At 42.1% G+C, this 22,591-nt stretch overlaps 1 protein-coding gene and 1 pseudogene across 4 annotated transcripts in view; one reads left to right on the forward strand and one right to left on the reverse strand.

Annotated features, from left to right (window-relative positions):
* Positions 1 to 22,591, forward strand: part of Ctnnd2 (catenin delta 2) — a 954,874-nt gene that overhangs the window by 548,606 nt on the left and 383,677 nt on the right. For all 4 annotated transcript variants that reach the window (XM_045132307.1, XM_045132308.1, XM_012947488.2 and 1 more), the window contains one exon: positions 15,665 to 15,920. In XM_045132307.1, the coding sequence (XP_044988242.1) occupies positions 15,665 to 15,920 (256 nt within the window). The remainder of the gene's footprint in view (positions 1 to 15,664; positions 15,921 to 22,591) is intronic.
* LOC105943656 lies at positions 10,006 to 13,140 on the reverse strand (annotated as a pseudogene).

Genomic DNA, 22,591 nt, shown 5'->3' on the forward strand with positions numbered 1-22,591 from the left:
GAAACCCCATCTCAAGGAAGCACAGCCATGAGAGGGAGAGGAAGATGGCCAGCATTCTCCTCTGGCCTCTGCACAGGAGCACGGAGGGCGTGCATCTGCACACACACGTGCATAAAGCACATGCCAGACCCACATCACACCACACACATGCTTCCACACACACAGGTGCCATAGTAATTGCTAAAATTGGGTTCTTGCCATCACTGACTTGATCCACTGTTTAAGTAAATATTTGGAATTGTACCCAACCACAGGACACATGAAAGATAAGTGTTTCTGTCAACATGTATCCATTGGTAAAATGTCCTATGTCATGACGGCATGGCTAAATCCCTTAATGATAAAAACAGAAAATATAGGGCTGGAGAGATGGCTTAGTAGTTAAGACACTTTCTTGCAAAGCCTAAGGACCCAGGCTTGAATCCCAAGTACCCATGAAAGCCAGATGTACAAAGTGGCGCACATGTATGGAGTTCCTTTGCAATGACTATAGAGGCCCTGGCATGCCCAGTCTCTCTCTCTCTCTCTCTCATCTATTTTCCTCTTTCTCTCTCAAATAAATAAAAAATTAAGAAATACTAAAACGAACAGAAAATTTAAAACATGTTAAGAGTTTCACATGTAATAAAACCTCACACTCCTGGGCGAACGGCAGGGTGGTACAGCTGGTGTGTGGCCCACGCAGCAGGCGCCCTCTTCCCTGCCCCACCCGCCCGCCCGTGGGCATGGGAGGGTGGGGCAGCTGATATTCTCATCTACAGCCTGGCTCGGGTCTCTGCAGCCTCCGAGTGTCCTAACTTCTAGTGACCACTAAGTGCACTGCAGCAATTTTGCTAAACTGCATTATGATACTAAATTATATGTTTTAAAATGGAGGCAAGCTAAGCTGCTTTCAGAGTTGATTATTCGTATTTAAATTTCAGTATTTCATTGCATCATAAGAATAAAAGGACAAAATACCATTTCATTTTTGACATCATAAATGTCATTCAATGTTAATAATACACATTTTGATTTAGATGAGAAAGAATGCCCATTTGTTCTTGTCAGATTTTCCTGACTCTCACTCAGCTAAATCCACTGCTCTCTAGAACTGGACCACTTGAATATTTAATTTTTGTGTGTTATCAACTTACGTGAGTTTATTTCCATGTGCCTCCTCATAAAATAAGGGGTAGCAACCTCCATGACATTTAATACCCAATTTGAATAAAAATGGCAACCAATGTTGTCCTCTGTTCCATGTTTATGCACTCCTCAGAATACTTCTTGTTAATGAACTTCTGGAGGTTTGTTGAAAATATTAGCTACAGTAACAGAGGATGTTCTCCACAGACATGGCGTTAGACACTGACCAGAGTCAAAGCTCGTTAGAGCAGGAAGGAAGGCAGCCAGGACCTCAGCACTAGAGGAGACTTCTAGCACGCTCTGCCCGCCAAGGCTCAGGGGACACTGTGGAGCAGAAAGGATGTGGCAGCCGTGGGGTGGGAAGACATACTGTCCTGCCCACGGGAACTGACTGGTACATTCATGACCCCACAGTGACTACCAATATCCCCACAAGTGGAATGGAGCCAGGAGGAAGGAGATAACAGGAATAGCGCCAATGGGAATACAGCCAATTTGTAGTATGTTCATATATTAAAGCTCCCAATAAAGTGGGCTGGAGGGATGGCTTAGTGGTTAAGGTGTTTGCCTGCAAAGGCAAAGCACCCAGGTTCAATTCCCCAGGTCCCACGATAGACAGAGGCACAAGGGGGCGCACTTGTCTAGAGTTTGTTTGCAGTAGCTGGAGGCCCTGGCATGCCCATTCTCTCTCTCTTCTCCCCTCTTTCTCTGTCAAATAAATAAATAAAAATAAGATACTTAAAAGCTCCCAATAAAGTGTTTTTGTGAAGTGAACCCAAACAACAGAAACACAGTCATTCATTTATTTCCCATTATAGACAGGGAAGGTGTTATCACAAAAGAGCATGAGACCAGTATCTTCTCTAAGCCTAGGGTCAGGAGACAATGGCCCACAGGCCAAATGTAGCTTACTACCTATTTTCATAATACTCATGAGGTAATAATGATTGTCATGTGTTTAAATAATGAAGGGGGGCTGGAGAGATGGCTTAGCAGTTAAGGCACATGCCTGCAAAGCCTAAGCACCCAGGTTGGATTCTCCAGGTCCCACGTAAGCCAGCTGCACATGTTGGTGCATGCATCTGGAGTTCGTTTGCAGTGGCTAGAGGCCGGGCACACCCACTATCACTCTCTCTCTCCCCTCTCCCTCTCACTCTGTCTCTAATAAATAAGTAACTATAACACTATCTTTTAAAAAGCTTAAAAATTATGGAGGATAACCAGGCATGGTGGCATACGCCTTTAATGCCAGCACTCAGGAGGGAAGAGGTAGAAGGATTGCCGTGAGTTCGAGGCCACCCTGAGACTACATAGTGAATTCCAGGTCAGCCTGGGCTAGAGTGAGACCCTACCTCGGAAACAAAAGAAAAAACATTATGGAGGATAAAAGCTTAATAATGCTCTGTGATGTGATAGTGACATGAAATTCACATTTCAGTGTCCATGAATAAAGCTCCTCCCCACCCCACCCCCGCCAACGTTTGCTTTGGCCCTGCAGGGACAGAGTTGAGAGACTGTGACAGATACCATGTGGTTGACAAAATTAGGGGTATTCATTCTCTGACCCTTTTCAGGAGAAGTTTGTAGTCCTGTTCGAGCTACCAGTGCAGCTTGTCCTGAGCAAAAAGTGCTTTTCTTCTTCCTCTGAGGGCAGGCAAATATTCTGGAAATATTTCTAGATCCTTCCCTAAGTCCACTCATGGCCAAGAGCTGACAAGATGTGACATTCAGAAGTCTAAGGCCTCATAGCAACTGCAGTTTGGAACTTGAGGAAGTTTTGAGAGGACATGTGATAAAGAGAGTATCTTGTAAGTTTCTAGAAGTGCTTGTGGAAAAATAGTAAAGGAGAATCCACAAGATGTATGCCCACACCTGCCCAGGAGGCCCATGTCTGCATTTGACTGGCCTAATTTCCCCAAATTTTACCAACACCAGAAACTGTTGTCAGAATCTGCATGTTTGAGAGGATGCCTTTAGTATGTGTATACATTTTGTGTGCATAGAATATACTTTATCATTTAATATTTAAATATATCTAGTTAGCATATACCTAAAGATAGAAATTACAGAAAGTAAAGGTTAAAAAAATAAGTATAAGGAAATATTCTAAGGTCATTTTCCCATATCTGAGGTCATTTTTCACATACACTGTATTGTTCAAACCTCCACAAAGGATTGCACAGGGACCGCGTTTGAAGAAGTCTCCACAGTGACAGCAAATGCTCTGGACCCTTGGGAGAAGGGGCCACATTCTAAGGAGTCCTACTCCTAGTTGCTGCCCCTTCACACAGAGTTGTAGCTGAGGTGACATAACCATGCAGCCTTCCCTTGTCTTTGGTGATAAACCTCCAGCTGGGGCTTTCCAGCTCAGTCTCCAAAGTGTTTCAAACAATACCACAGGAAGCCTAAAAGCCAGTCACTTTCCACCAGGGTCCACTTGCTCACAGGTAAGATGGCTTCACAATTACAAATAATCAGGTATGTTAAGGAGGTCAGGTGTTCAGACAAGAACCAAGTACGTGTCACGTCTTCACTGCCTTCACTGGGGGCAGAGGTCAGGTGCTCAGACAAGAACCAAGTACCTGTCACATCTTCACTGCCTTCACTGGGGGACAGAGGTCAGGTGCTCAGACAAGAACCAAGTACCTGTCACATCTTCACTGCCTTCACCTGCGGGCAGCTCTTACAGCCTTGCGCGTACTCACTCATCTCCTCCACCAGCAACTGCTACCCTGGCTTGATGCTCAACTTCTAGATCAGAAAACTGAAGCACAGAGATGTTGAGTAATCTGCCCAACGCCATGTAGGTTCTGTGGAACCAGCCATTCAGACATCACATTGAGGCAGTCTTGTCCCAGATCCCAGGCTGGTCTGATGCAGCATTTGTATATATCATCATCCAAAAGCAAAATAAATGTATCTTTATTTTAAACTATGGAGCTCAATGGCTCTGTATACTCTGCTACTCAAATGTCGGTTGAAGAAACATGTGCTGGATACCCTGGCACATGTGAACACGTTTAAAATCCACTCCTTGCCTTTGAGTACATCTCATTTAGTTTTAAACATAGGATAAGCTAACCAGCGGTGGAGAGAAGTGTCTCAAACTATAAATAGATCTTCCAGACAGAATATTAATAAGATCACTTAACAATACATGCTGTCTTGTCTTTGCTGGGTAATATGTAACTCAACATGATCCTGACCACAAAATGAGGGTTCTAGCTGTTCACTGTGCTCCTGCTCTCTGAAGGAGGCATCTCCTAGTTTTAGGGAGGAGTGAGCGTGGCAAACATGTGCTTGAATCTCCATGCACCCTTGCCTGCTCAGCGCCATAGCCCTTTGATCCACCATCCTTGTCTCCTGGGCGTTGCCCTTGGTTCCATAGCAGCTCTTATCCATGGCGTGTTGACCTCATCCATGGGCCAGCCTTGGCCCCAGAACGCCACCACTACAGCTAACCCAAGCGACAGGGTACTGTTGAACAGAGTTTTACAGGGAAATGACTGAACCAAAAATGCCTTCAGTGTCTCACCGTCTACAAGCCTGCAGTGGTGGAGAGATGATGAGTAAGGCTTAGGCATGTTCACCCTCTGACAACAACGCCCCTGAGTCCGTGCCCATGAGGTCTCTAGCTTGCAGGTCATGTGGTCAGATGGTTCAGGAGATGGTGAAACACACACACTGGCCACTAGTCACAGAACAGTCACGTGAGTCATGTGAAGCTGAGCAGGTGCACAGTCCTCTGAGGCTGAATAGGAAGCTTGGTCTGAAGGAACTCCCCCCCACACCTGCTACAGACCCACCTTCAACACTGCCATGCTGAGGTGCCCTCACCCCTGCGGGACAGGACCCACAGCCCTTATTCGTCACTCTGCGAACCGCCCTGCATATGCTGTGAGATAAAGCAGGAAAGCAAAGCGGCTGTCCCTCCCTAAAGACAGCAGTGACGCCCTGGAACCAGCACGGTGCTGCCGAGACCTAGCAGCCACAAGGGAAGACGGACCACTCTGAAGCACAGGGAACCTTCGCCAGCAACTGCCAGGGATTCTGTAGTCCAGACAGGACAGCCTTCCTCAGAGAACCAATAGGTGGTGGTGAGCTGGTGACAGAGAAGAAGGTGCCCTCCCAGAATGGGGGCAGGACCGTTCGGACCTCGGCAGCAAGGCAGATGGCGTGGCCGAGACCATCGTGCCCATGCCTGCACACCCACCACCTGCACAGTGCCATCCCGCCCCTGCGCAGGTCTGTGGTCTGTTCAGATGAACACACATGTCTTCTCAGACGAGGCTGTTAGGCCAGCACATACACGAGCCATGGAAGCTTCTGTTAAATACACACAGGTAGTTTGTATTTCCTACACATGCATATGAATGACTACGAAGCTTAAAGTCATTTGACCAACACGAATGTGTAGCTTGGACCCCGAACGCGACCTTACTTGGCTGGGAGGTCAATCCCGTGACTTCCCTTAGACAGTGTGGTTCTCGGGAGAACAGCCCTGTTTCTCTCAGGCATGTGTCAGTTCATGATGTCTGTGGGGAAGTGGGAGAGGAAACCCACTAAATATTTTCTTGCAGTTGACAGAACTATACTACAAATAGGAAAAAAGAGAACATAGTCTAAACACTTGCACATGTGGAGAAACTACTTTTAAAAAATCTTTAGTTGGGCATAGTGATGCACACATTTAACCCCAGAACTCAGATGGCAGAGGCAGGAGGATCACTATGAGTTTGTGGACAGTCTGAGACTACATAGTGAATTCCAGGTCAGCATGGGCTACAGTGAGACCCTACCTCGAGATAAAAGAAAAAAAAAAAAAAAAAGAATTAAAATCTTTAATTTTGTGCTAAAGTCTTCAATCCAGTGAAGAGATTGTATATGGCCTTCACTTGATTAAACTCTTACTATTCAATAATAGATAACAGTTTTAACTTTCAGTTAAAATTATCATTTGCATAAACAAAAATGTTGATTGGAATTTTTATGTCATAAGTATTATTAGTTCAAGATGTAAAACTGACTGCTCCTCACTAAAGCGAATCAGATGCCTCCTATAACCTCATAGTTGAATTTTTTATATTTTGCATAGTATGGTGGTGCATGACTATAATCCCAGTTCTCAGAACACAGAGGCAGGAGGATTGCTGTGAGTTCAAGGTTAACCTGATTTACATAACCAACTATAAGCAAGCTTGAGCTACATTATGAAGTTCTGTCTCAAAAAAAAAAAAATAAAGTCAAATCAAGCAAAAGTCTAAAACACAGGAAGAAACATATGATTATTCGAACAGAAATTTTAAATGAATCCAAAGAAAAACGTCTGCTTTTTAAAAAGAGAACTTCAAATTTCTTATTTAGATCAGTTCACTAAAATTAGTGTAAATATCCATTTATAGATAAAGGGAGAGACAGTGTTTAATGGAAGAACAGTTAGGTCTTTGATGAAATTCAAGAATATGCTAACTTGTAGTTTTATCCAAATTGGTAATGAGAACAATATTGACCAGCGCCACATCTAGAAACATCTTAGCAAATGATGGGCTTAACATTGTCCTGAAGGACACACCACAGGTCCCTGAAGGCGTTGTACAGGTCCCATCACATCTATATGTAGAGCAACGTTGAAATAATCAAAGCTAAGTATGAACTGAACATGGGACATGACGCTGTATACAGTTTTCACAGGGGGATCAATAGTCACTCCGATGCTAGTGCATGTGAGTAATTAAGATGTCTTTAGAAGACACACATCTGTGGCGCCCTTATCCAGCCACTTCTGCCATCCATGCCAGACATTTTCTGTCAAACGGATTAGAAACCTCATACTTATTTATATGAACATCTCAGTTGTTGACACTGTTTTCAACTTGTGTAAAAATGAATTGAGGGGATGAGAAGCTGGCTCAGTGGTAAGAGAACGTGCCACGCACAAGCATGAGGATGTAAGAGGGCTTGAGGCTGGCCAAGTTCAATTCCTCAGCACCCACGTAAAGAGCCATGTACAGCCGTAACCCTGTCCCAGGAACGGCAGATGATCGGTAGGGATCACTGACTGAAAACAGCAGCTCTCAGTGGAGTGAGAGACTCTCTCTCAAGAAACACATGGGTAAGCAACGGAGGACACCCAGTATGTTCTTCTAGATTCTGCATAAGTGCAAATATAACATGTGCATCACACACCACACTGCACATGTGCAAATGTCACACACCACATCACACATGTGCAAATGACACACACCTGCATCACATCACAACACCAAAAAGAAAACGAGTTGACCAAGATCACAGCATAGGTTACAATTGAAGTGCTTCTTTCTGTTTTCTTTTCCTTTTTTTAAATGTTATTTTGTATTTATTTATTTGAGAGAGACAGAGAGAGAGCGAGGGAGGAAGGGAGAGAGGGAGGGAGAGAGAGAACAGGCACACCAGGGCCTCTGGCTACTACATACGAACTCCAGATGCATGCACCACCTTGTGAATCTGGCTTATGTGGGTCCTGGGGAATCAAACTGGGGTCTTTTGGCAGTCACCTTAACCACTAAGCCTTCTCTCCAGTGCAAAAGTGCTTATTTCTTAGATCCCAGCACTTATGACCCCAAGACTAGCAGATTCCTGTCTATGCCTCCACCTCTCATATTCTCAGTCAGTTAAGACACTGTGTTTATATATGTAAGCTTCCATGCAGGTTTTTTTTTCAGTTTTATTTTCACCAAGTGGATGTTTGGAAGCATAACGAATATAATATACCTTCCAGCCCTAAGCATGCACTTTATGTGAAATCATTTCATACTTAAGAGGGAGGTGCAAACTTTCTCGAGGGCTGATTCTGTTTATCAGCCAGCTGGTTCTTGCACTCAGCTGTGTCTACCAGGTTGAGCCTCCTCTCCGGCCAATTAAGGATGCCACCCCTCTGCTGCTCTAGAGATAGACACGGAGAAGACTGCTCCTCTTTCCCTCTGTATGCTCTCTCCCTGCATACTCCCTGGTCCAGTGACAGGTTTGCCCTCACCCCTAACCCCACTCTAGTACAAGAAGTTAGTGGCCATAGACACATTACCATTCCCCACCCAACTGACCCCATTTATGTTTTCATGGAAAATACGACCCAAGGGCATTCATCCTTGCCCATTCAGTTTTCATTTAAAGTCAATTTTGGTACATTTTTCTATGAAGAGACCAAAGGAAATGATAGTACAGATTCTGAGGGGTGTGAATGGAGCAGCCTGTGTAGGGATTAAGGATTTAGCCTGCTGCACTATATAGCACTTTAATTTTTTTAAAATTATTTATTTATTTGACAGCGACAGACACAGAGAGAAAGACAGAGGGAGAGAGAGAGAATGGGCGCGCCAGGGCTTCCAGCCTCTGCAAACGAACTCCAGATGCGTGTGCCCCCTTGTGCATCTGGCTAACATGGGACCTGGGGAACCGAGCCTCGAACCGGGATCCTTAGGCTTCACAGGCAAGCACTTAACCGCTAAGCCATCTCTCCAGCCCATTTTTTTTTAATCTTTGTATGTTTAGCCAGACTTATTACTGTTCAAATTTTGTGGTCTCTGTTTTTGAGCCTACCTTCACAGCCAGCTCCCAGTAGAAGATCAGATGAGAAAAAATAGGTAGAGCTGAAGTCAGCCTGGAATGTAGCCCCTGTTCTCCACTAGCTCCTTCGAGACATGATAAGGGTGGGGAGCAGTAGCGGCCACACGGGCCACTGAGAGGACTAGAGGAGACAGTACGCATAGGCTGACCACGTCATGACTGCGCAGTCAGAAACTAGTGGAATAGCACTCATGATGATCCTTCTGTTAGGTCTCGTAGGGTAGGCATTGCCACGCAGAGCTAGTAACAGACCTGGGATGTTGGAAACGCATCATACTTCCAGTTCTCACACTGTAAAGGAGAGGAAATGAAGCTGTGCAGTATGAGATAGGGACACAGGTTAACGTAGAGCAGCACATATGTGGGACTAAATGTGGATCCTTTCACTTTACAGTTTGTCCATTCACTTCTCACAAGTTTCAGACCAAACTTTTCAACCTTCAGCGCGGCATTATCGCTGTGTATAGCTATACTGGACATGAAGTAATGGCCATTCCTGAATACTGACAAGATCCCGTTCCCACTAATCAGGTTCCTGGTTAAATTCTATTGTAGGCACTTAGTGAGAGTCCATTATCTTTAAGTCTTTCAGCTGCACACCAGATCAAAACTGTGGACATGATGTAAAGATAAGACTTTACCTCTTTTTGAAAACTGCATTATATTCATCCTTGATGGCTGTATCCATGGTATGTATATGCTTACATGTAGTTTGAGAACCAGTGTTGTGGGATTGTTTGCCTTCTGTTAATGTTTGCAGTGGCTCCTTTCTCAATAAAAGTGGCATAAACAGTAATAATCATTAATAGTGATGATTCAATTGTACATCAAATTCCTCTCCCCACAAAGAAAATAACATGAAAAACATGATGCTGATTCTATCATTGACTGTTGAGTTTAGCATGAACAGACCGTGATAAGTTCAAAAACTTGAAAGGCCTTTACAGTTCAGTTCTTGATGAATACGCTGTCAGGAATATCTGAAATTGGGTAAAAAAATAAGGTTTTTATCCCTGAGAAAAGTGAACTTGCATTCGCTTTCAGAGTATTTTTTTTTTTTTACAAAGCTACTTTTAATACTTTGGGGTATGCCCCACAGGAGTAAAAAACACCAGAAAGGGGTAACCCCCTCACCCCCAGGAGTGGTCCAGAGGGAGAGAGTCTACCTGAGGGGAAGGAAGCACAAAAGGGACCCTCTGCAGACTCAGGGCAAAGGGAATGCCGGGTGCTGGAACCTGTGATCACTACAGGAGGAAACGCGAGCATGGTGGGACTGGCTCCAGGCACAGGCGAAGGGCAAGAGGGTTGGACACGAAGCCACAAAGCTACTTGGGTTCCTCCTTCTCTTCGTTTGCCTTTTCCTGCTTCTGCTGCATGATCTCCGAGTCCCTGGGGGTAGAGGTGATGGGGCACTGTGCTTGCGGGCGGCAGCGGCAAGCCCCTCATCTCGGCGCTTGCCCTTAACAGAGTCGCCCTGCTTTTTCACGTTCTTCTGGCGGGCGAGCTCGCGCTGGTGACCGCGGGTCGTGGCGACGGCAGCGGCTCGACCTGCCTCGTTCTTTCAGAGCAGTTAGACCATATTGTTGGACCCGCTGTCACTTAAGCCGTACTTATTTTCTGATCACAGGCAACATACTTTATTTTTTTTAAACTTGCTTCTTTTGTATTTCTCTAGCTAGCACATATAAATATGTGCTGTATTTCATCTTTATTTGCATATACAACTAAGTACATACACAAAGGCAAATTTTTAAAAATCTAAACTTTTTTTATACTGTATGCTGAACTCTATATTTCTCTCAACAAGTTTCTATGTACTGAATTAGTTCTCTTCTTTTTCTTTTTTTTTTTTTTTTTAGTAAATAAAGCTTATAACAATCATTCATAGTGAAGAACATTTTACTTCATTCACACAGATACCTTGTCTCCTTTTACAAATATAGCACAGAAAGCATCACTCTGGTTTGCCTTTACCAGTGAGGGTTTTATTTGTGTAGCTATTCAGAAAACAGTTTCGTGAGCTACATAGGGGTCAGCCAAAATCTGCATTGTTGAAGAGGTGCCTTGCAAAAGCCACCCCCCCCCCCAGAGGCCAGATGCACAGTTCATTGAGTTCTAGCGGCTCGTGGGGGACAAGGAGCGGTGCGCAGAGCAGGTGAGAGGAGAGGCACATGTTCACAGAGCTGGAGATGCGCTTGCCCCTTCAAGTGTTTGCGTGAGGATGTTCGACCGGATGGAGTAACTCTACAAGGAGGAACATGGAGCTCAGAACTGCAGATAGGAAAAAGTGCTTAATGACAGAAGGGAAAATGTGTTAAAGGAAAGTCTTCTGCTAGTGGAACAACATTCATTTATTCACTTTAATGGACAGCACTGGCTTGCATACGCTGCACCAAAGCCTGAGTGATCCCCAGCAAAGAAAAGGGGAGAACTGAACCCTTAGTTACTATGGTATCTCACAGCAGTGCCATGACTGTCATTCCCAAAAATATATTTGTCTTTTGTTTTTTAAAAAGTGTTTTGTTATGTAGCTCAGGTTAGCCTTAAACTCATTATATATCAATATAGCCTTAAACACACAATCCCCCTGCACACATTGCAGGTTAAGCAATGAGCCCATAATTATATGCATTGGAGGATAAGCAATGAGCAATAACTATGTTTCATAATGTAATAGTTTCTCTGATAAAACCATTCAATCATCTTCTTAATGTATGCTTTGAAAACTGGGGAATTACATCATTGTCCTTCTAAGGGTTGTAGTTCTCTCGTATTTGGTTCAAGATCACTGTAGACCCTGTTATTTATGTTGAAGAACCATTTTCTTCCTCTTTATAGTAGTATCTTACATAATTTCCATTACATGGATCAACTATTACTTTAATTTCACAGTAAATTTTACATTCTGATTTCTATTTTGAAATTCTTAAAAACTATCATTCTATTATGATTATTATGATTCAGGGTGACACTGTTGAAGTGCCTATCATCAGAGTCAAAATTGCCAAACTAATTTTGAATTTTAAAAAATATGATCGTTTTGAAAGTTGTTTATCCATCCTAGGTTTCACAAATCCAACCCTTTTAGCTTAATATTAAGTTCAGATGCAGAATACTTTAAAATAAAGGTAATTATGTTTATTGTTCTTTGATTTAAAACATTAATAGATTTTTGGCATCTTTTCTACATACGACACCTGTACATCTCAGTAACTATAATTTAATGGAGTATTATATAAATTAGTTTTCATATTTTATCTTTAATAATTATTCAGTGTGATATCCATGAAGTTACTTCCTGTTACAAAACCATTGCTGCCTTTAACTTTATCAGAAAAATGTTTCTGAATTTTTATTTTTATTTTAGACAATTTAACATATGCATATAATCTATTTTCATCATATTCATCCTATTTCCCTCTCTTACACCTATCTCATACCCATTAGGTATCTTATTCTTTATAACTTATTTCCTTCCTCTTTCCAAGTTGTACATGTGTGTGTGAGAAAGAGTGAGAGGGAGAGAGGGAGAGAGAGAGGGAGAAAAGAGAGGGATGGAAACACACTGAGCTGAATTATATTTTCTTTTCTTGCATGAGATGAATATCTTTTATTTGAATATGGACACTTTTACATGTGTTCACTACTGAAGAATGACTCCCCTCTCCAACAACCACTAACTGCCAGTAGCTTCTCTTGGAGAAATGATGACTCATGACCCTCCTCCATGCATGAGGGGATGTTACCATGCTCAGTCTTGTGCAAGAAGCCATAACTGTCCAGAAGACAGCTTTCTATAGAGCTTGCTGCCCGTCCGCGCATTCCCCAGCTCCTCCCTTCTTTCTGCCCCATCTTCTTCAGGGACTGCTAACTCACTCTAGTCTGGTAGCCGTGGTGGTAATTAGCATATAATCTGGTGATTGGTTGCAAGGCTTTGAATTCCTTTTCTACTCAATATCAGTCTACCAAGTGACTTTGTCTCTCTATGTCTAAGTTTCTAATCTATAAAATAGAGCCGATGTACCTACCCTCCTATAAGATTGTTGGAAGAAATTCGAGTTTATGCAATTAATCTAGAAGCTTCTGCTTGATGCTTAAGACAAGAACCTTCTGCCCAGATACCCTTCATATAGCTTCCTTGTCTAATGTGGATTTCAGTGTCGATAGTGGGAGCAATAATTACATCTCACAGTGTAACAGTTTCTCTTTATTAGGTGCTTAGTGCTTTTCTTGCTTTAAATCAAACAATCAAAAGAATTCCGTGGAGCAATTTTGTTCCTTTTCACAATTTTCCAGTGCGGCTTGGAGAGCTGTTACCTTGTCCAAAGCAACAAACCTGCTAAGGCAGGACAGGAGTCCCACTCTTGGACTTTGGACGCTTACTTCTGAATGAGGTCCAGGGCTCATGTCGTCAAAGTACTAAAGCAGAAGACAAGTTGGAACCTAATGATGTTTTTAAACTTTCTCCCCATCTTCTTCTTCTTCCACATTGACATGTTGTCTTCTTGATGGTGCTTAGTTGAATTTCACACAACTTTCGTATTTTAAACCTATTCCTCTGCATCCCTTACAAGTTTGGGGCTACCACTTGTCAGGGATTTCCTTCAACTCTTCCTCTCCAGTCTTCTTTAATTAAGGGTCCTTAGATTTGTGTGTTTGGAGCCAAGTGTACTCACTTTGGTCCTTTAAACTATCTCTACATTAACAAAAATAGTTTCATTACTTTCCTGATATTTGATCATTTTGTTCACTATGATTCACTGTATTAACAGAAAGTAGGTTTTTTTTTCCAAAAAAGAGTTTCTTCCTCTAAAAAATCATTTATAACAAGACCAAGCATTGATGCTTAGTTTCCTCAATGAAGAAATATACTTCTACTAAAAATGTCCCTAGTGCTTACTTCTCTTTGTGTCCCTGAGTTTATGACTACCTTATCACATCTCTCATATAAAATGAAATTTTATCTCTGTACTTGTCTGGATTTTAAGCACTTTTGACCATAATATAAGCCACATTATTTAAAAATTATTAAATGTGAATTAACTAAAAATCTTAGTAAAATGTTAAAGAAAATCAATGAGAAATTACTTAAAGATATTCAGTGGCTGGAGAGATGGCTTAGTGGTTAAGGCAAAGGACCCAGGTTTGATTTCCCAGGACCCACATAAGCCAGAAGCACAAGGTGACACTTGTGTCTGGAGTTCATTTGCAGTGGCTGGAGGCCCTGGCACATCCATTTTCTCTTTCTCTCACTCAATAAATAAATAAAATAAAACTTAAAAAAAATATATTTAGGTTTTCTGATCCCTTGCTTAATGTTGATTATTTAACTCTGATCATTACTGAAACTTACATATCAGGGCATCCAACACCAAAATCATTTCAAAATATAATTCCTCAGGTAATATGTGAATTTTTTTACTTCAAAAGGTTTTATCTCTTAGATGTTTTTATACTTTTCATCATGCCATTTTGGCTAATCTCCTAATTTTAGGGTATATTGTATGATGAAATATAACAGTTGATTGGTAAAGAAGTCCTGAGTCTGATGTTCGATACAGTCCTCACCAATTAGAGTGTCATTCTCTGGGTTACTTCACATTGCCAGCTTTACACAATTTTCTCAAACATTTAACATGTGTTTTCTCCGTGTAACTTAGTTCTGTGTGTATTTTACTTGGTATATTGCCTGTAGGGTGAAAACGATTTTTAAAATGCTCTCAAAAGCGATCCTCAGAAAAGCAGAGTATGATGTGTGATGGGAACTAATTCCATACCGAGCACCTGTGGTAGTGACCATCTCTAGACATGGCTTGTAATGTGAGTCTCTTGTGATCTCCGGTGTCAGAAAGGAAATATGGTAATATTGATTTTGGTTAACAATGCTAGAAACAGTAAATAACTGGTCACATCCTAGTCAGGGAAATATATTTCCATTGTATTTGTCGGTTAAACAGTAGATGTTGAACACTTTGACTAGACGTGCTCCAAAGACTTGAGAAGAAAACACAAACAGAGATTCAAATCAAACTGATTTGAGAAACTTGCACGAAAGCTTCTCAGGACAGCTTGGACAAACTGCAAAGAGGCAACACTGGGAAGAGCCATCAGCTCCGCGGTTTGTCTGGCTGGCAGTGGGCTGGTTTTCTCCCTCTTGCCCTACGTGTCTGCCTTTCACCACATATGCTTGTTCCTCTGACATCTTTACTTGAGAAAGAAGCATATACGAATCCTTGGGGAGTTAATTTACAGAAACTAGATCCTTCCTACATGGGCTGCTGAGGTACTAATTATGGAAATGTGAGCTCTCCCTTCTCCACCTCTCCTCACGCATGCCCTCTCTCTCCCTATTTTCTTTTACTCTCGAAAATGACATCATTAAAAATTTAGTTTTTACCCTTAATAAAGTTAATGTAACGTTATCCTAAACACATTCTGAATTTTCTGCAGATGAATAATACAGAACTAATTGTCTGTGCATCCTTATAAAATGCTGTCTTCTGAGTTTTATTTTGAAATTATGCTGGAGATCTGAGGGCTTTGTACATACTAAGTAAGCACATACCACAGAGCTAACCCCCAGTCTGAGTCTCAGTTTTGAAGAGTTCACATTTCAAAAAAACACACCTTCCTTTGATGTTGGTTAGCAACAGAGCGAGAGAGAAAGAGAGAGAGAGAGAGAGAGAGAGAGAGAGAGAGAGAGCAGATGTTTATCCTCCCAGTAACTGCAAGGCTTATTTCTGAAATGGCATGCTAACTATCATTTGACTGGGTAACATTAACTATATTGGGTTGACTATGGTGGATTAATGACTTTTTATTCTTTTGAACCCCTATTTTTGTGTGTAACGTCCCCTCTGCCTAGACCTGGTGAACCGTTTCTGTGAGCAGGTCCTGAGTTTTTTACTTTGTCCCTACTTTCCTGTCCTAGCCCCATCTTCCCCTGGTGTCGACTCCATCCCCTTGCAGCGCACAGGCAGCCAGCACGGGCCACAGAGCGCTACCGCAGCCACCTTCCAGAGAGCCAGCTATGCCGCTGGTCCAGCCTCCAACTACGCTGACCCCTACCGACAGCTGCAGTATTGTCCCTCTGTTGAGTCTCCATACAGCAAGTCCGGTCCTGCCCTCCCGCCTGAAGGCACCTTGGCCAGGTCACCATCCATTGACAGCATTCAGAAAGATCCCAGGTGAGTAAAAGGACTGTTCGTTACTCTGTGATGTCAAGGAGACGCTCTGGCAGGACGTTCTCGTGGCGTTCTTGTTTGGGGCAGTATATTATTGCATTCATGGCACTGCCTAAGAATGAAAAGGTTGGCTTCAGCGTTAAACCTTCTGTTTTATATGCAATATAGACATTCAGAATGGTTCCCAGTATCTCCTGTGGTTCAGCTCCAAAAACTGAGAGCTCTGGATAAGAGCAGTGTAAAGGGTTTGAGGTCTCAGCCTAGGGTATGGAGAAGCCTTTTTCGATACAGGTGAAAAGAGGGAAGGTCCATGTATGTAACTGTCTCAGGGAAAGTACACTAGGTCAGCCTGTGTCTTTTTGTCAGAATTAGTGCCTCTCCCAAATGATCCTAAACATTGGGAATTGAGAAATTTCATATTACCTCTGTTTCTAGTGATGAATTTGTTTATGGATTGCTAAAAAATTGAATGAGAGGTCTTAAGGGAAAAAGTTACCAAGAGATGCGTGTCTTTTTCTATGTCTTTTTTTCCAGCAGTAGCTAGGGATTTCATGACGGTCTGCTTGGGAGTTAGGGTGCACTCCCTGTGTTCATGAGCGGTGTTTTATGCAGAGCCATTGCACTTATGCAAATATATACATACATGTATATATACCTACATCAAGTTTCCGATGTTTCTTTAAGGCTCGACTGTAGTGGTGAAATTCATCTCCAGGAATTTTCACTGACAGAGAGCACAGCTTCTTATGTACTGCATTGACAAGTTTGCATGGTTCCTCTTTTGAAAAGAAATCATTTGTAAAAACATGAAAGGCAGAATGGGATTATTATGTAGCTCGCTTGGCGATAGCCGTGGTAGCACAAAGCACAGGTGCTTGGAGGGCCCTTGGTAAGTGCTGTTTGTGGTGTGATCTGCGTGGCTGGGTTGGAGTGTGCTAAGTGCTCACTGCTGGAACCCGAGGTTGGCGGCACCTGCGTCTGCAGTAGGCAGCACACAGCTCTCCAGAATCCACACCAGCAGTCTGCAGACATTACTGAGACTGCCCTAGATTCCAGAGTATTCTCATGTATGTTTAGAATGTTCCTCAGAAAATACTATGTCTCTCTGGAACTTGAAATAATTTTTCTTAACAACCAACTAAGAATATATAGCAATAGATACCCAGCAAACAAAGAGAAATGCTCAAATAAAATTTATGTATATAAACGGATTATCATTACTTGTATTAAACCATTATATATTCGACTTCAGACATGGTCTCACTTCATAGCACAGGCTAGACCACAACTCAATATATATCCCAGGCTGGCCTCAATCTTGGCGCTTCTGTCTCAGCCAGAGGGCAGGCATGAGCCACCGCGTGGGAAGAGGGTTCTGCCTCTAACACGAAGGCTTTAACTTCTCACACCAGGACAAACTGGCTTAATAAGAAACCAAATTTATATTTCTCTAGATGGAGCCTAGCTTTTGTATATTACACTGTGTATTTAATGAATTTTATTTTATTAGATGGAATGCCTTTTCCTTTTTCCACACTGTCACTTTCATAGATGTTTTCCTTTTTGCTGTATGCAATCACAGATCTTACCTTTTCAAGTAATGCATAATGTCACCTACATTTATTGAGTGCTGACTATAAACTAAAAACAGGAATCACCAATAAGAAATGGTAGAATGAGTAAGAATATTGGCTACTACCCTTTGGTGTCTGTTAAATTTATACGTAAATTAGTACTAAATGAATTATAAGCTCATCATTCTTCTCAAGAATTCTGCATATTGTTATGTGTAAACTCAGCATCCTTAGCACAGACATACAGACAAAACAAACAGAATCACATCAAGGATAGGAACTATGTTGTTATGACTTAATACAAAAGAGATAAATGAGTCTGTAGTATACAGAATGAAGCATAAAATAAAATTCTATGTGGAGGTTTTCTAAAATAAAGGGCTATTCCAAAATGTGCTTATGTACTAGAAAAGTGTGTTGAATTCAAGTCCAAAATATAATACCTTTAAAAAATAGCTTTTTCTATATTTTCTTGCATTTTTTTAAATCTGATGCTAGAATTGAGTTGTTTAACTTTTAGGGCTTAGAACTATGTATGTTTGGTTGTTGATACACATTTTTTGAGCCTCTTGACTTGTTTACATTGTTAGACATAATATTCTTTAGAGGGTATATTAAAGCCAAATTTATCATTTAATACCAGACCCAAATCTCTTTCCCATTACAGACATACATTTATAAGCACATTACAGCTTTCAAAGTCTGTTTACTTACATCTTTGTTGTAATCCTTCATTTGAGGGGAAACTTATCCCCTATTTAGTTCCTTAAAAAAATGTATGGCATGAGAGGCTAGCATCCACTTTTTTTAGCATCCACATTTTAAGCACATATTAAATCTACATTACAACACATGTTGGCATGAGTATTTTTGTTCCTTTACCAAAAAGAAAAGGAAAGATGTTGGTCTGACGTGGAGGGCCACACTGGATGCCTGCGTCGCAGGGCAAGAGGAGAAGGGTGTTTTGGGAGTGGCTTATACACAGGATCACTGTATCGGAGGATGGCCCTTGCTGTATTTAGTTTCCTTTTCAACGTATGCTAAGCGCATCCTGTTACAGACTGCATTGGTTTCTTTTCTCATTGCTGTGACAAACATGTAACAAAAGCCTCTGGGGAGAGGAAGGATCGGTTCTCACACGTGGAGTCATGGTGGCTGGAGGGCGAGGCAGCTCATCACATTGTCCCCACAGTCAGGAGACGCAGATGGAAGCTTGTGCGTGGTTCCTGCTCCTTTTACTCAGTCCAGGAACCCCGCTGATGGAATGTACCCACAGTTAGAGCAAGAATTCTCACCTCAATGAACGGAATCTAGAAACTCCCACAAACAGCCCAATGGGCTGTTTCCATAGTGATTCAAAACCCCAGCAAGTTGGCAATTAAGATTAGCTACCACACAGACAAGTATCTTCCCTGTGAAAGAGACAGTATAATTCAATAAGAAGTTCTCAAGCAGATATTGACTTTGAACGTACTGACTGGAAGTCAGAGAGCTTGAATTCGCTCATTGTACCTGAAACTGCCAGACAATTTCCTTGGAGTTGCTCTAAATGTTGGTAAGGGAGGTTGATTTCTGAAGGACTGGAGTTTTCTGACTAGCAGTCAGCTTAGTCACATGGATTCTGGTAAAACCTTGATCTGTGTACTTTTAATTGTTGACTCAAACCAAGAATACACAGGCATCTGTTATCAGAAGACATGGGAAGACTAGTTTCCTTTTAAAGTTGGAAATCACTATGAAATTATTTCATACATATGAAAGTAACTTTATTGCCACATTTTCTAAGAATTTTTCATTTTTGTAATTTATATTTTTCCCATACAAAATATGTACCACCTAATGATTGTTGATGGCTCTGACACATTGTTTAGATGTCACACCAAATTTTGTGTCATTAATATATGAGATATGGAACATACACATCATGCGCCTGTTAAATATAAGTGCATATATATGATAAATTAAATATTTGTATACAAGTTAAATATACAAGAAGTATCAATAATATTGAGAGTATAAACTCCTTATAGCATCCTAAACTTAAAATTTGAGGGGCTGGAGACATGGCTTAATAGTTAAAGATACTTGCTTACAAAGCCTGATGTTCTGGGTTCAGTACCTCAGCCCATGTAAAGCTATATGCATGAAGTGGGACATGTGTCTGGAATTTGTTTGCAGTGGCAGGAGGCTCTAGTGGGTGCACTCATATTCATTCTCTATCTCTCCTTGCAAATAAATAAACATAAATAAAATATTAAAATTTTGTTTAATGAAACAACTATACTGATACAAAGCAAGACTTAACGTACCCAAGTATACAAAATGTACAATGAATATTTTTGTGTATAAAAGAGGAAATGGTGTGGTGAAGATCATTTACTGACATAATATACAGATTCTACTAGCCATAGAATTATTAATTTATGTTTGATTAGTCCGTTTTTAAGATGCTTCTTGCCTTCAAAGCATTTTTCAAGCATGCTAAAGTAAATCTCACTTATAAATGCGGTTTATAATAAAATTGCTTTTGTTATTCATGACAGAGAAATAAATGCATACAGTGGCACATTTTAATGCATTTTCAGTGGCTCTATCAAACTTGTGTTCCCTAGTGTGGTTTTAAGTTGCAGAAATGATCAATAATATAGAAATAGGCACTTTTAAAGAACTATCTGTGTATTTCTATTTTATTTGCTGCTTTGAGATATTACAAAGTGCTACTTTATTTAGGGTATCATGCTATTATTTTTCAAATAATATTGTTTGTGAGGTTTGTTTGAATAGTAAAATCTCATTAAGAATGGTTTCTTTCTTTTCTCTCTGATTTTTCACTATTTATCAACGTGCATCACAATGCCATAATACATAGTAATTTGGGTGTTCAGAAAGTAAACAGTTTTAAAATTCTTTTAAGAAAGTGAAGGTTTGTTTGAAGCATGGCTTTATGTCTTAAAGTTTAAACAGTATTCCTATGTAATTTATACTGTGATATAACTTGAGTGGTGTTTCTGGGTGTCCACAGCACACCTTGTGTGCCATCCTGCACGGTTTCTCTGTGGAGCCTGGTACTCACTCATCACTCGCTTGAGTGGACGCGTCATGGGCAGAGCATCCACCACGCGCAGTGTAAAACCTTCGGAGTTGGAAGCACGCAGTCACAGGCCCACTGCTGCGCTGCGCAGTCCCCTCCGCGGCGGCCACTTGCCCTCCCTTGAATCATTTCACAGTTTTGTTTTTGTAGTGGTGGACTAATCCAAACTGCTCAAACCAACTGATCTTAATACTAAACCTCATCTCTTGTAAGTTCAGTACCTGGCCCTGTCTTCAATCATAGCAGTAGCGTGAGAATGTGCCGGTTGTCTCTTTAAAAGGTGGACTTTGAAGACAGCTACTCCAGGCTGCCCCACCCCAAGGACGGGCCCTGTGCTCGCTGCCTTGTGTGGCTCCTTGTCTTCCCTCACATACTTCACCACTATTTGTAGAAAGGCAATCAGGGCAACGTTGGGCCAGCGTGTACATCGCGGGCAAGACGATAGCAGTGCCTGTAAGTTGCAGTGACGATACAACTAAGGAATATGCTTTGCGCTCGGAATTAAAGCTTGTGTACTCATTATTTCAGCTGGTAATGCCCAGCTCTCTACGACATGATACTATGATGTCCTTTACACACATGTGGAACCTGAGAATCTTGAGATGCAGAGCTAGGAGCAGCGCCCAGGTGACTGACTTCTACTTTCACATTTCTAAGTACGTGACTGCTGGCACGAGTATAGATACCCGTACAATGAAACCAGATGCCCAGTCTTTTTATCGTATATAACTTGCACAAGGTTCTGAAAGCTGTAACTCAATTATTTAATGAATCCATTATTTAATCATTTAAACTTTATATTCAATCTGAGGGGCTTTATGTTCCCTCCTTTGAGGTCATTCCACTGTTTGGCATTACAGACATCTTTTCTAAGTCCTAAATTTGTTATTCAATATAACCACTCTCCCCACTGCTCTGTGTTCCCTGTGAAATTTGAAAGGCTGACTCTGTCCTCAGCAAAGTTTATCCAGGCACAGCCAGAAGTTGACCCTGCAGGTGTCATTCGTGAGGAACCTTCCCTGCAGTTCCATCTGAAGGCGTTGCTACGCTCTGGGGGCCTTGTCGGTGGCAGATTCTGGTAAGCTGTGCGGTGCGGTGACGGCAGGAACACAGCATCCTTGTCTGAAAGCTTTCAAACTTGTGCGGGGCTAGAAAGGAATCTGTGCGGGTGACATCGAGTGAGGCAGCTGTGGTGAGTGCGTGCGCAGAGGGCTGGGGTGACCTGCCCCCGGGGATGGGAAGGGAAGCGAGCAAGAGCAGAGAACACTAGGAATGGGAAGAGCACGGAGGGAGAGGGGAGGCACACTGCGGACCCTGCGCTCTCGTGCGCCTGGGGCGGGGCGGGCACGGGGCCTCTCTGAGTGTCTCTGTTTACTCAGTCAGGTAAAATGCCAGCGCCAGCCTTTGTCTGCGATTTCCCTCTTACTGACGATGACCACTGTATACTAAGTTCTTAGAGCTTCTCTCTCTCAGTCTGTTTGTGCCACCATAATAAAACACCACGTGCAAAGTAACTTATGAACAACAGACATTTACTTCTGGTTCAGTCTGGGAAAAAGGACAGAAATTTACTTCTGGTTCAGCCTGGGAAGTATGGACGCAGGTGGCGGCAGCCAGGGCACCCTGATGATGGTCCTTTCATTGATTTATTTTTAACGTGTGAACCGGGGTCTTGCTCCAGCCCAGGCTGACCTAGATCTCATTCTGTACCCGGGCTGGCCTTGAAGTCACAGTGGTTCTCATTCCTCAGCCTCCCAAGTTCTAGGATTATAAAGTTGGGACACCACGCCCTTTTCACTGTATCCTTTCCTTCTTTTCTTGTTTTGTCTTTCAAGGTAGGGTCTTGCTCTAGCTTGGGCTGACCTGGAATAGTCTCAGGGTGGCCTCAAACTCACATCAATCCTCCTATCTCTGCCTCTCAAGGCCTGGGACTATAGGTGTGTGCCATCATGCCAGCTCTCACCATATCCTTTTTTAAAAAAGGTTTATTTATTGATTTTATAGAGAGA

Source organism: Jaculus jaculus, chromosome 13 (genome assembly GCF_020740685.1).
Source record: "Jaculus jaculus isolate mJacJac1 chromosome 13, mJacJac1.mat.Y.cur, whole genome shotgun sequence".
NCBI lineage: Eukaryota > Metazoa > Chordata > Mammalia > Rodentia > Dipodidae > Jaculus > Jaculus jaculus.